This window comes from Narcine bancroftii, chromosome 6 (assembly GCF_036971445.1).
Source record: "Narcine bancroftii isolate sNarBan1 chromosome 6, sNarBan1.hap1, whole genome shotgun sequence".
NCBI lineage: Eukaryota > Metazoa > Chordata > Chondrichthyes > Torpediniformes > Narcinidae > Narcine > Narcine bancroftii.
Window position 1 is genome coordinate 251,981,714 of NC_091474.1, and position 15,254 is coordinate 251,996,967.

At 47.3% G+C, this 15,254-nt stretch overlaps 1 protein-coding gene across 4 annotated transcripts in view; it reads left to right on the forward strand.

Annotated features, from left to right (window-relative positions):
• Positions 1–840: 840 nt before the first annotated feature.
• Positions 841–15,254, forward strand: part of LOC138737245 (delta(14)-sterol reductase LBR-like) — an 82,696-nt gene continuing 68,282 nt past the window's right edge. Inside the window, exons 1-2 of one of the 4 annotated variants that reach the window (XM_069887977.1) lie at positions 843–927; positions 5,087–5,307. Coding sequence is in view for 2 of the 4 variants with exons in the window: in XM_069887974.1 (XP_069744075.1) it covers positions 8,313–8,803 (491 nt within the window). In the remaining 2 variants the exon portion in view is untranslated. Of the gene's footprint in view, positions 928–5,086; positions 5,308–8,090; positions 8,804–15,254 lie in introns of those variants that run through there. The other 3 variants (XM_069887976.1, XM_069887974.1, XM_069887975.1) reach the window with 3 other exon arrangements.

Consider the following 15,254-nt stretch of genomic DNA (forward strand, 5'->3'; position numbering starts at 1 on the left):
GAAGCCCAAACTGTTGGTGGTGCATCTTTATCATTGCTCTGTGAAGTACAACACCTCATAGTCTGAATTCACCTGGGATGGTCTGAGTTTGGAAGTTCCACAAGCTCAGGACTGGTCAGGACTTTGGGGGGGGGGGGGGGGGGGGGGAGACTGCCTTGGAACACCAGGTGCTGTAGGTGTGGGTGAGGGACGGTCGATGGACACAGTGGCGACGCTCTCTCTGTCTTGCTGGACCTGCAGGATACATTGTAAATGTATTACGTGACCAGGATGGATCCTGGACGAGTCAGCGAGGTCCAGCAAATAACTGGGGGAGGGGGGGGGGACTGTGACCACCTGAGCTTCTCCAGCACTGCCAGGCTCCCAATATCACTCCCAATATTTACATGCACTTATTTGGATTGCATTGATTTTGTGTCTGGAACGAAGCGGGTCGCGTCGATACCAGAAGACAATGACCTTGAACAAGATTAAAAGGGGAAATACTTGCATTGCTCTCCGGTCGTTCGTCCCCACAGGTGAACCGAGGGCGGAGGAAGGAATCTGCCCTTCCCGGCCGCTGCCCCCCTTCCAGACCCCCCCCCTCCCCTCCCCTCCCCTCCCACTCCACTCCACCTCGGCACGTCTAATGCCCAGCTTGCCCCCCCCCCACACGTTCTTCCACCAACTGCCGCAGCCTCGACCAGCCGCCATTTTGTGATGCAGGTTGACAGCGCCCGTCGCGCGATCAAGCCCATTCACCCGCCCCCCCCCCCCCCGCGACGGCCAATCGCTGCGCGCCGACCCTTTCAGAATCCAAGGCGGGCCAATAGGAACCGAGGACTTCGCATTTGCGCAGTGAGGACGGCGCCCGAGCAGCTCCGAGACGGGATCGTTTGTTTTCAAATAAAACCGCCCTTTTTGTGTTAACGGAGCAACGGCAGCGAGGTACGGGGAACTAGGGGAGGGGGGGGAAACTAGGGGGAGGGAACTGGGGGGGGCTCTTGGGGGGCGGGGGGCAGTGGAACAGAGGAACAGAACTGGGGGTACAGGGTGGGTACGGGGAAGTGGGGTACAGGGTGGGGGTGAGGAATTGGGGATATGGGGTGGGTACAGGGTGGGGGTGAGGAATTGGGGATATGGGGTGGGTACAGGGAACGGGGGTACAGGGTGGGGGTGAGGAATTGGGGATATGGGGTGGGTACAGGGTGGGGGTGAGGAATTGGGGATATGGGGTGGGTACAGGGAACGGGGGTACAGGGTGGGGGTGAGGAATTGGGGATATGGGGTGGGTACAGGGTGGGGGTGAGGAATTGGGGATATGGGGTGGGTACAGGGAACGGGGGTACAGGGTGGGGGTGAGGAATTGGGGATATGGGGTGGGTACAGGGTGGGGGTGAGGAATTGGGGATATGGGGTGGGTACAGGGAACGGGGGTACAGGGTGGGGGTGAGGAATTGGGGATATGGGGTGGGTACAGGGTGGGGGTGAGGAATTGGGGATATGGGGTGGGTACAGGGAACGGGGGTACAGGGTGGGGGTGAGGAATTGGGGATATGGGGTGGGTACAGGGTGGGGGTGAGGAATTGGGGATATGGGGTGGGTACAGGGAACGGGGGTACAGGGTGGGGGTGAGGAATTGGGGATATGGGGTGGGTACAGGGTGGGGGTGAGGAATTGGGGATATGGGGTGGGTACAGGGTGGGGGTGAGGAATTGGGGATATGGGGTGGGTACAGGGAACGGGGGTACAGGGTGGGGGTGAGGAATTGGGGATATGGGGTGGGTACAGGGTGGGGGTGAGGAATTGGGGATATGGGGTGGGTACAGGGAACGGGGGTACAGGGTGGGGGTGAGGAATTGGGGATATGGGGTGGGTACAGGGTGGGGGTGAGGAATTGGGGATATGGGGTGGGTACAGGGAACGGGGGTACAGGGTGGGGGTGAGGAATTGGGGATATGGGGTGGGTACAGGGTGGGGGTGAGGAATTGGGGATATGGGGTGGGTACAGGGAACGGGGGTACAGGGTGGGGGTGAGGAATTGGGGATATGGGGTGGGTACAGGGTGGGGGTGAGGAATTGGGGATATGGGGTGGGTACAGGGAACGGGGGTACAGGGTGGGGGTGAGGAATTGGGGATATGGGGTGGGTACAGGGTGGGGGTGAGGAATTGGGGATATGGGGTGGGTACAGGGAACGGGGGTACTGGGTGGGGGTGAGGAATTGGGGATATGGGGTGGGTACAGGGTGGGGGTGAGGAATTGGGGATATGGGGTGGGTACAGGGAACGGGGGTACAGGGTGGGGGTGAAGAATTGGGGATATGGGGTGGGTACAGGGTGGGGGTGAGGAATTGGGGATATGGGGTGGGTACAGGGAACGGGGGTACAGGGTGGGGGTGAGGAATTGGGGATATGGGGTGGGTACAGGGTGGGGGTGAGGAATTGGGGATATGGGGTGGGTACAGGGAACGGGGGTACAGGGTGGGGGTGAGGAATTGGGGATATGGGGTGGGTACAGGGTGGGGGTGAGGAATTGGGGATATGGGGTGGGTACAGGGAACGGGGGTACAGGGCGGGGGTGAGGAATTGGGGATATGGGGTGGGTACAGGGAACGGGGGTACAGGGTGGGGGTGAGGAATTGGGGATATGGGGTGGGTACAGGGAACGGGGGTACAGGGTGGGGGTGAGGAATTGGGGATATGGGGTGGGTACAGGGTGGGGGTGAGGAATTGGGGATATGGGGTGGGTACAGGGTGGGGGTGAGGAATTGGGGATATGGGGTGGGTACAGGGAACGGGGGTACAGGGTGGGGGTGAGGAATTGGGGATATGGGGTGGGTACAGGGTGGGGGTGAGGAATTGGGGATATGGGGTGGGTACAGGGAACGGGGGTACAGGGTGGGGGTGAGGAATTGGGGATATGGGGTGGGTACAGGCAACGGGGTACAGGGCGGGGGTGAGGAATTGGGGATATGGGGTGGGTACAGGGTGGGGGTGAGGAATTGGGGATATGGGGTGGGTACAGGGAACGGGGGTACAGGGTGGGGGTGAGGAATTGGGGATATGGGGTGGGTACAGGGTGGGGGTGAGGAATTGGGGATATGGGGTGGGTACAGGGAACGGGGGTACAGGGTGGGGGTGAGGAATTGGGGATATGGGGTGGGTACAGGGAACGGGGGTACAGGGCGGGGGTGAGGAATTGGGGATATGGGGTGGGTACAGGGAACGGGGGTACAGGGTGGGGGTGAGGAATTGGGGATATGGGGTGGGTACAGGGAACGGGGGTACAGGGCGGGGGTGAGGAATTGGGGATATGGGGTGGGTACAGGGAACGGGGGTACAGGGCGGGGGTGAGGAATTGGGGATATGGGGTGGGTACAGGGAACGGGGGTACAGGGCGGGGGTGAGGAATTGGGGATATGGGGTGGGTACAGGGAACGGGGGTACAGGGTGGGGGTGAGGAATTGGGGATATGGGGTGGGTACAGGGAACGGGGTACAGGGTGGGGGTGAGGAATTGGGGATATGGGGTGGGTACAGGGAACGGGGGTACAGGGTGGGGGTGAGGAATTGGGGATATGGGGTGGGTACAGGGAACGGGGGTACAGGGCGGGGGTGAGGAATTGGGGATATGGGGTGGGTACAGGGAACGGGGGTACAGGGCGGGGGTGAGGAATTGGGGATATGGGGTGGGTACAGGGAACGGGGGTACAGGGCGGGGGTGAGGAATTGGGGATATGGGGTGGGTACAGGGAACGGGGGTACAGGGTGGGGGTGAGGAATTGGGGGTATGGGGTGGGTACAGGGAACGGGGGTACAGGGCGGGGGTGAGGAATTGGGGATATGGGGTGGGTACAGGGAACGGGGGTACAGGGCGGGGGTGAGGAGTTGGGGATATGGGGTGGGTACAGGGAACGGGGGTACAGGGTGGGGGTGAGGAATTGGGGATATGGGGTGGGTACAGGGAACGGGGGTACAGGGTGGGGGTGAGGAATTGGGGATATGGGGTGGGTACAGGGAACGGGGGTACAGGGTGGGGGTGAGGAATTGGGGATATGGGGTGGGTACAGGGAACGGGGGTACAGGGTGGGGGTGAGGAATTGGGGATATGGGGTGGGTACAGGGAACGGGGGTACAGGGTGGGTGTGAGGAATTGGGGATATGGGGTGGGTGCAGGGAACGGGGGTACAGGGTGGGGGTGAGGAATTGGGGATATGGGGTGGGTACAGGGAACGGGGGTACAGGGTGGGGGTGAGGAATTGGGGATATGGGGTGGGTACAGGGAACTTGGGGGTACAGGGTGGGGGTGAGGAACTGGGTACAGGATGTGGGGGAACTGAGGGAACGGGATGGGGGCGGGGAACTTGGGAGGGGTATGAGGTGTCGGCCGGGAACTGGTGGTGCTGGTGGGGTGGGTATGGTTAACAGAGTATGGGGTGGGGTAACTGGGGGTACAGGGTGGGGGAAGGGAACTTGGGTGGGGTATGAGGTGTAGGTGGGGAACTGGGGTGCTGGTGGGATGGTACTGTATGGGGTGGGGTATGGAGGTTGGGCCGGGGAATAGGTGGTGAGATACTGGGGTGGTGAGGCATTGGCAAGGTATGGAGGTGGGAGTGGTGGCGGGGTGTGGGTGTGGGATAGGGAGCTGGCAGGGCAGGGTGGCTGCAGCATGTATGGAGGGGTGGAGGTGGGTGTGGAGAACGGGGTTGGGGTATGGGGATAGGGAACAGAGCAGGGACAGGGTAGGTGGTTGGCAGCCGGTGGGCAGGGGGAAACAGCAAGATGTGGGGGTGTTGGTGAAGTGCGGGGGAGGTTTCAGTAGGGGGTGGGGAATAGGGGTGGAGGTGGCAGGGTACTGGGGTAGGGAATCAGAGTGTGGGTGGGGAGGCGGTGGAGCAGGGAATGGGGTTAGAGGGTGGGGTACAGGTTTTGGGAGTGGGCAATGGGTTTGGAGGGGTGTGAGTGGAGGCTAGGGAGGTTCTGGGGAATGGGGTGGGGTGAGCTGCACACTCTGTCCAGTCTAATGAGGGGAGGTGTACATGCATCATGTGAAGACTGCTATACCCAATGCAGAATGATTACTCCAAATACCATGTAACCTTCACAGAGCAAACGGGGTTATGTGCCATCCCCACGGACAAGCGCACATCCCGCTCTGAGCAGAGCCTGTCCAGTGGTTTTTCCTCTCAGCAAGCACATCCCAATGCCTGCCTGGACCCTGTGGGAGTGTGTCTCGCGCTTGGCCGGTCGCGCATCGTGCAATTCAGTTGTTGCTTGGAGCCTTAAGTCCTGCCTGCACATTTGTACTCCCAGCGCCTACCACATGTGGTAACAACAATGACTTTTAACCAAGTTCCGTTTTAAAGCAACCAAAGAATTGCGTTAAAAGTGTAAAACCCTTCTGTATTGCATAAAAATGCTTGGGAAACTCAGCATATCACACAGCCTCTCTAGGAAGTAAAAAGTATCTAGCATTTCGGGACTGAGGGTTGACAAAGGACTCCGTTGGTTATGTTTTACTTCCTATAAATACTATTTCACCTGCTGAGTTTCTCCAGCACTTGTATTGTACTACAATCCCAGAGTATGGAAACTTCCCTGTTAAGCCCGTCTGTATTCTTATTTTACCTGATGGCATGAAATACATTTCCATTTGCTTTGAATATTTTGAAAAAGGAGTGATATGTGTAAATCCATCAGGAAATATTGCTTTGTTTTCTAATGTTTTGTGGACTTTATTAGCCCATTATTAAATTCATAACTGATGAATAAATGCTTGGAGAAATTTCCCAGTCAGGTTAGAGAAAAAACCCCACAATCTCCTGTGCAGTGTACCACTGCCAGTGTTGTTGGCCTATTCAATTTACCTGAACCATGCAACATCTTGACTGGATGCTCACTGTGCAGACGTCAGAAAACAAAGTCAAAGAGGGTGAAACTCGATTGGCACCTTTGTGCTTGGAATCCACATGTGTCATATTTGCCAAATATTTAGCGTTGGGCTTTGATATTGGGTAATGAAACTTATAATTTGTTTAAAACCACAACTTGTGTAAAATTTCTGTTTTAGTTCAGCTGCTGCACAAAAGGACCAACTGGTGATTATGGGTATCCCATGTGCTTTCTTGCACAACCTGTGGTCTTTAATATGCTCCTATCAAATTTCATTACCCTCATTAACTATAGTGTGCATTGGTGTATTAATATCTAATTTCTCCTGGTTTCTTATCTTTCCTAAAATATTTTAATAGCCCTGTTGGTTTGGAATAATGCTTATATAAAATGCTTTGATAATCACTCGATCCCCAATTACAGCTTAATAATTACAGTGTACAGAAATGGCTGTGATCCTTGAGATAATGCGATGGGAAACAGGTTGACCTGCAGTGAAGATTTGTCAGTTTGTTGTGTTTTTACTCGAGTAGAACTTGTACTTAGGAACTCAGAATATCAACAACAATATAGTTCATAGGGCTTTTTATGCAACTACTTCAAAGGCATGTAATGACAAATTAAAATAGGTGCTGAAAAGATTGATCAAATTGGTATCTATCCTACTGAAGATGCAAGCAACAGTTGTGAAGTGAATGAAGTTGGGGATGTGGAGCATAAGTAGGCCACTTGGTCCATCAAGTCTGCTCCATTATTTCATCATGAGCTGATCCATTCTCTCACTAAGCCTGACTCCCCTACCGTCTCCCCATAACCTTTGGTAGTCTGACTCTTCAGATACCTATCAATCTCTGCCTCAAATACCACTCTCTGGCTAAAGAAATTTCTCTGTTTTAAATGAGCACCCTTCTGTCCTGATCTATCACATCCTAGGACTGGAGGAGGTGATGAATTTCAAAAGAAGGATGAGGATTTTAAAATTGTGGAGTTATTTATTTGCTACTGCGGGCCAGCAAAAACAGAGTTAATGAGTTATGGAACATTGTCTTAGCAGGCTGGAGATAGAACTAGATAAACAAGAAAATCTGCAGATTCTGGGGGTCTAGTACAATACACAGAAGTGTTGGAGAAATGCAGCGGGTAAACCATAGGAAGGAAAAGCCAGTCAATGTTTCGGACCTGATCTGTTTGTTGGAAATGTGAAAACATGAAAAAAAAAACACTAGCATGGTTTCTGAATTTTTTTTTCCTCACAGAGAGTGCATCAAAACTGTGGTAGCCTGAATTCAGGTTGATGCCTGAATAAAGGTGGGAGGGAGGAACACTGGTTAACGGGTGAATACAGGTAGGAAGATAGAAAAGTACTGAGAATTAATGGGGCAAGGGCAGAGGGTTAAGAAGGGTAATTCTCTGAGTTCTACAGGAACTACATAATCTCCTTCAAAATATCATCTTTTCATTCTTTAAAGTTTAAAGTTAGTTGCCTAATGCCTCATGGCTTGGTGTCAATTTCAGAAAACTATCTTGTAAAGTCCCAAGGAATGTGGCCTAGATTCTCAAGGTGGGGCATGGGAATATTTTGGTGGGGTGTAGGACTTAAAAATATTTTAGTGGGGCGCAGGAATATTCTGGGAAATAATTAAAAAGTTAGTTTGAAAAAAATAAACTCGTTATGTTGGTGTGAATAATGTGACTCTGCAACACTATCAGGACAACACAATTGTGGTCACTTCCAAGTAAAATCACTGTTTTTTTTATTTTCATAACATGATTTTGCTCTTCTGATGTTTTTCTGTTGTTTCTCTTATTTTAACTGTTGTTACCCTTTGTTATTATCATCCATTCCAAATTATCTCATTGGCGACGAGGATTCCAAATGATCTCAACAATCATGTTTCCGTTCATAACCCTTTCGTTTTTCAGTTCAGTAGTGAGTGAGACTTGTATCTTTGTGCACTAGCGTATTGATGAGGGGGATGCCAAAATTGGGGGGAAAAAAGGGACCACAGAAAATAAAGTGCAAGGCTACCACAGTTTTGATGATTCTCTGCGAGGGAAAAAAAATTCAGAAACCGTGCTAGTGTTTTTTTTCATGCTTTTTTATTAAGTTTAGTACTCTTTCTTTGATTTGATCATTACTTTTATTACATTTTTCAGTTCTAAGACATAAAATATTGAGTAATCTCTTTCAGGGAGCTCGTGCTGTTGTATTAATCTCTTTCAGGGAGCTCGTGCTGTTAATCTGTTTTAGGGAGTTCGCGCTGTTGTATTAATTTGTTTCAGGGAGCTCACGCTGTTGTATATTCAAAATGTGCAGACCAAGCAAGCAAAAAGTTCATCAATATTCAGTGGAGTTCTTGAAGTTTGGGTTTCTATCTGCTGTACACGATAAACATGCACCTTTTTGCCTATTATGTCAATAGACTTTGACAAATGAATCAATGAAAGCAGGCCGTCTTGAAGCTCATTTGAAGGTAAAACATCCTAACCATGTCCATTCAAAATTGGAATATTTCAAATCACTGAAAGAGAAGTTTGAAAATGGATCAAAAATCACTTCATTCTTCTCTGCACAAATTACAACCCTGAATCGTACCCTTGAATCTAGCTATGAAATTTCTCTGCTGATAGTAAAACACGGGAAGAATCATTCGATTGGGGAGGAACTGATTGAAGTTGCAATATCATCGCATCTCAAAACAGTTCTACAAAAGGATTACAAAGATGTCCGAGCAATGCCATTGAGTAATAGTACTGTCTGCAACAGAATAGATGACGTGGGTCAAGATGTTGAAAAACAGCTTATTGAGAAGATGAAATCACAAAAGTTCTCAATACAACTGGATGAATCTACTGTATGGGACAGTGAGGCTCTGTTATTGGCATACATGAGATATATTGATCAGGAAGAGTTTCAAGAAGAGATCAGAGGGTGAGTAGAATAAATAGCTGGACTTACCGGGGTTAGGGCTCATAAAGGTCAGACTCGGGGTCAGAGGAGACAGTGAGTCAGTGCCTGGTGTCGGGTGAGAGGAGGAGGAGCCGGGAGTTAATTGGGGTTAATTGGTAAGGGCTAATAAAAGGAGTAGTAAGGGAGGGAGCGGGCAGCGAGGAGCGGCGCAGTGAGTGAGTGCCCCAGTGAAGGAGTGGGTCTTAGGACTTTGGCTCGAGTGAGTGGCCCAGTGAAGGAGTGGGGTCTTAGGACTGTGGCTCGAGTGAGTGGCCCAGTGAAGGAGTGGGGTCTTAGGACTTTGGCTCGAGGGACTTCGGCGAGAAGGAGCTACTTGTGTGGGAAGGGTATTAAGAAAGGAGGAAATGGAGTCAGTTGGGGTAGTTAAGTGCTCCAATTGTGGGATGTGGGAAATCAGAGACAGCACAGCTGTTCCTCACGACTACACCTGCAAAAGGTGCATCCAATTACATATAATGAGTGACCGTGTTAGGGAGCTTGAGCTGCAGTTGGATGAACTGAGGATCATAAGGGAAGCAGAGGCAGTGATAGAGAAGAGTTACAGGGAGACAGTCACCCCTAGAAGGCAGGAGTCAGGGAATTCGGTGACTGTGAGGAAAGGAGGGAGAGTGCCAGTGCAGAGTACCCCTGTGGAAATGCCACTCAGCAATATGTATTCGGCATTGGATACTACTGGGGGGAACAGCCTATCAGGGATGAATAGTGGGGGTCAGGTCTATGGCACGGGGGCTGCCCCTGAGGTTCAGAAGGGAAGGAGGGATAAGAACAGGATACTTGTAGTTGGGGACTCATTAGTCAGAGGGACAGATAGAAGGTTTGTGGGACGAGATCGGGGATCCAGGTTGGTCTGTTGCTTCTCTGGTGCCAGGGTCAGGGATATCTCTGATCGAGTACATAGCTTTCTGCAAGGGGAAGGAGAACAGCCAGAAGTCGTGGTCCATGTGGGGACCAATGACTTAGCTAGAAGTGGGGATGAGGTCCTGAAACAGGATTATGTAGAATTAGGTAGGAAGTTAAAAAACAGGACCTCCAAGGTAGTAATCTCTGGATTGCTGCCGTGCCATGCACTAGTGAGGGTAGAAATAGGAGGATGTGGAGGATGAATGTGTGGCTAAAGAGATGGTGCAGGGGGCAAAGGATAAGATTTCTGGATCATTGGGATCTCTTCTGGGGAAGGTCGGACCTGTACAAAAGGGATGGACTCCACTTGAACTGGAGGGGGACCAATGTGCTGGCAAGCAGATTTGCTAGAGCTGTGGGGGAAGATTTAAACTAGTTTGGCAGGGGGGTGGGGAACAGAGTGTGAGAGCAGTGTCAAGGGAGCATGGCCACCTAGATAAGAATAAAAACGATAACAAAGGTAGGATGGAGATTAGGGTAGAAGGTAGAAAAGAGAATGTATGTGAGGGTCATTCTCTGAATTGCGTATATTTTAATGCAAGAAGCATAGTGAACAAGGTAGATGAGCTTAGAGCATGGTCAGATACTTGGGGTCACAATATTGTGGCAATTAGTGAGACCTGGCTACAAGAGGGGCAGGACTGGCAACTTAACGTTCCAGGATACATTTGTTTTAGATGTGATAGATCAGGGGGTAAAAAAGGGGGAGGAGTTGCTCTGCTTGTTAAGGAGGACATTACTGCCGTGAGGTGGCAAGATAGTCTGGAGGGATCATCCAGTGAGGCTGTTTGGGTGGAATTGAGGGGTGAAGGAGACATGAGGGTGCTAATAGGAGTGTATTACAGACCACCAAATGTGTAGAGAGATAACGTATATGTGTGAGAATCATAAGGTAGTGATCATGGGAGATTTTAACTTCCCTCACATTGATTGGGATACCCATACAGTTAGAGGGCTGGATGGGCTCGAGTTCGTTAAATGTGTTCAAGATTGTTTTCTGAATCAATTAGTAGAAGAACCGACTCGGGACAGTGTAATACTGGATCTCCTGTTAGGGAACGAGCTAGGTCAGGTACCAGACATTAATGTTGGAGATCCAATTGGGTCTAGTGATCATAATTCTATTAATTTTAAGGGTAGTTTTAGGGAAGAGCAAGGAGGGGCCTAAAGTTGAGTTTCTGGATTGGAGAAGAGCAAATTTTGAAAGAATAAGAAGGGATTTGGGGAGTATTGAGTGGGACAGGATATTTTCAGGTGTGGGTGTAAATGAGAAATGGAGGATATTCAAAAAAGAAATTTTGAGGGTACAGAGTAGTTATGTCCCAGTGAGGATCAAAGGAAAGGCTGGAAGTCATAGGGAGGCTTGGTTTTCGAGGAATATTGGAAATTTGGTTAGGAGAAAAAGGGAGGTGTACAAGAGGTATAAAGAGCAGGGAGCTGACAATTTGAAGGAGGACTACAAGGAGTGTAGAAGGAATCTTAAGAAAGAAATTAGAAAGGCCAAAAAAAGGCATGAAGAGGCTTTGGCAGACAGAGTAAAAATAAATCCAAAGGGTTTCTATAAGTACATTAAAAGTAAAAGATTAGTGAGAGATAAAATTGGACCCCTTGTAGATAGCAAGGGTAGGCTGAGTGAGAAGTCAGAGGAAATGGGGGAAATTTTGAATGATTTCTTTGCCTCGGTATTCACTAGGGAAAAAAATGTTGAACCAGTTGAGGTAAAGAAAAATAGTGGGGAGGTAATGAAGCATATAAGGATAACCGAGGAGGTAGTGATGGCTGTGTTAAAAAAGATAAAGGTGGATAAATCTCCCGGACCGGACAAAATATTCCCTAGGTCACTCAGGGAGGCTAGTGGACAGTTAGTGGGGCCATTAACAGAGATATTTAGTATGTCACTGGCCACGGGGGTGGTACCAAAGGATTGGAGGGTGGCGCATGTGGTTCCTCTGTTTAAGAAACCGGGGAATTATAGGCCTGTAAGTCTGACATCTGTGGTGGGCAAGTTGATGGAAAGTGTTCTGAGGGATCCTATTTACAAATTTTTGGAGGTACAGGGATTGATAGGGAGTAATCAGCGTGGTTTTGTCAGGGGTAGATCATGCTTGACAAACCTGATTGAGTTCTTCGAGGGGGTTACAAAAAAGGTTGATGAAGGGAAAGCTGTGGATGTGGTCTATTTGGACTTTAGTAAAGCTTTTGACTAAGTTCCCCACAGGAGGTTAGGAAAAAAGGTGGAGGCATTAGGTATAAATAAGGAGGTAGTGAAATGGATTCAGCAGTGGTTGGATGGGAGGTGTCAGAGAGTAGTGGTAGAAAATTGTTTGTCCAATTGGAGGCCGGTGACTAGTGGAGTTCCTCAGGGTTCGGTCCTGGGTCCACTATTATTTGTTATATATATTAACGATCTGGATGTAGGGGTGGAGAATTGGATAAGCAAGTTTGCGGATGACTCAAAGATTGGTGGTGTTGTGGACTGTGAGGTAGATTACCGTAGATTAAAAGGTGATTTAGGAAGGCTGGAGGTGTGGGCTGAGAAATGGCTGATGGAATTTAATACAGATAAATGTGAGGTGCTACATTTTGGAAAGGCAAATTTAAATAGGTCATATACATTGAATGGTAGACAATTGAGGAGTGCAGAACAACAAAGGGATTTAGGAGTTATGGTAAATAGTACCCTCAAGGCTGATACTCAGGTAGATGGTGTGGTGTAGAAGGCATTTGGAATGTTGGCCTTCATAATCGGAGTATTGAATTCAAGAGTAGGGAGGTTATGATGAAATTGTACAAGGCATTGGTGAGGCCAAATTTGGAGTACTGGGTACAGTTTTGCTCACCAAATTATAAGAAAGATATAAACAAAATAGAGAGAGTGCAGAGAAGGTTCACGAGAATGTTGACAGGATTTCAGGGTCTGAGTTACAGGGAAAGGTTGTGTAGACTGGGGCTTTTTTCTCTGGAGCATAGAAGATTGAGAGGGGACTTGATCGAGGTTTTAAAAGGGACAGACAGAGTAAATGTGGATAGGCTTTTTCAATTAAGAAAGCGGGAGATTCAAACTAGAGGACATGGTTTAAGATTGAAGGGGGAAAATTATAAGGGGAACATGAGGGGAAATTTCTTTACGCAGAGGGTGGTGGGGACGTGGAATGAGCTTCCGGCAGATGTGGTCGAGGCGGGATCATTGGTTACACTTAAGGAAAGACTGGATTGTTATATGGATAGGAGGGGACTAGAGGGGTATGGACCGGGTACTGGTCAGTGGGACGAGGAGGGTGGGGATTTGCTACGGTATGGACGAGTAGGGCCGAACTGGCCTGTTCTGTGCTGTAAGTTGTTATATGGTTACATGGAAAAAAAAAGAGAAGACAAAAAAACCACTGGAATACAAGGGTCAAAAAATTTTTTTCTATCCAGATATAAGTTTTGAACTCCTGAAGAAGAGGAAAGAGTTCAATGCTGCAAAAACGACCCTATGGAAAAAAGGTTATAAATTTATGTTAAAATACCCAGCGGTACTTAAAATAGTTATTCCGGGGCAGCAAAGCAAACTATTCTCGGATCCGGAAGAAGCACGAAAATTTGCAGAACAACTACAAAACAGACAGAGAGATGAAGAGATGTAACAAGAACAAAAATGAGAACAAACTATATGTATGTGTGTATGTATGTAACATACATATAGTTTGTATATATAAGTATATATATGTATATATAAAAAATAGAGTATAGGTAAGAACTAAGAAGGGAAAGAAAGGGAAGTAAGGAGGGAATTAAGAGAGTGACCTTTGTTATATATGAAGATTAAAATCTTTTCTGGGGGTCTGGGTGGGGTAGAATAACAGTCACTGCGAAATTAGTTGACGCTTGCGAGCGGATTCGCAGATCCAAATGGAGAGGGGAGATGTGGTTGCCCGACAAGGGACAAAGGGCAACTCAGAAAGGGGAGGGACTATTGGGGTTAAAGGAATTTTAGATATGAGAATAGTGGAAATATTTTGTTTTAGAAATGTTGTCTTATAATGTGTTCAAAAAAAGAAAGCAGAAATGGATAAGAAGGGAAGGTGGTGATGAGGAAACGGAAAGGAAAGATAAACAAAGTATGAAATGACTATGTTGAACTATATGACTTTAAATATTAATGGAATACATAACCAAATCAAAAGGAAGAAACTGTTAAATTTACTGAAAAAAGAAAAAATTGATATAGATATAGCATTCGTACAAGAAACACATCTAACTGAAGTGGAACGCAAGAAATTAAAGAGAGATTGGATAGGACATGTAACAGCAGCATCATATAATTCAAAAGCCAGAGGAGTAGCTATATGAATCAATAAAAATGTGCCAATCAAAATAGAAGAGGAAATAATAGATCCAGCAGGGAGATATGTAATGATAAAATGTCAGATATATTCAGAATTTTGGAATTTATTCAATGTATATTCACCAAATGAAGAAGATCAAAAATTTATGCAAGATATCTTTTTGAAGATAGCAGATACGCAAGGGAACCTACTAATAGGAGGGGATTTTAACCTTAATTTGGACTCAAACATGGATAAAACTGGGAAAAAAACTAACAGAAAGAACAAAGTAACCAAATTTATAATTAAATCGATGCAAGAAATGCAACTTTTGAATATATGGAGGAAACAACACCCAAAGGAAAAGGAATATTCATATCATTTGGGTAGACATAAAAACATAAAGCATACTCAAGGATAGACCTATTCCTGTTATCAGCCCACATTCAAGGGAGAGCTAGGAAAACGGAATATAAAGCTAGACTATTATCGGACCACTCACCCCTGTTATTGGCAATAGAGCTAGAGGACATCCCATCAAGAATGTATAGATGGAGATTAAACTCCATGCTACTTAAAAGACAGGATTTTAGAGAATTAATTGAACGATAAATTAAAATGTATTTTGAAATAATACGGAATCAGTGAAAGATAAGTTTATACTATGGGACGCAATGAAAGCGTTCATCAGAGGGCAAATGATAAGTTATGTAACTAAGATGAAGAAGGACTACAATCGGGAAACAGAACAGTTGGAAAGGGAAATAACATATAGAAAAAGAATTAGCAATAAAGGAAGATATAACTAAAAGAAGAGAATTGGCAGATAAAAAAATAAAATATGAAACACTACAAACATAAGGTGGAGAAGAACATAATGAAGACAAAACAGAAATATTATGAGCTAGGAGAAAAAACGCACAAAATTCTAGCGTGGCAGCTTAAGACAGAACAAACTAAAAGAATGGTATTGGCATTAAGGAAAAAGGACAAACAAATTACATGTAATCCAACGGAGATCAATGAAAATTTCAGGGAATTCTATGAGCAACTATATCAAACTGAAAACGAAGGGAAAGAAGACAAAATAGATGAATTTCTAACTAAAATTGAACTACCGAAATTACAAACAGAGGAGCAAAATAAATTAATAAAACCATTTGAAATAGAAGAATTACAGGAGATATTAAAAAAACTACCGA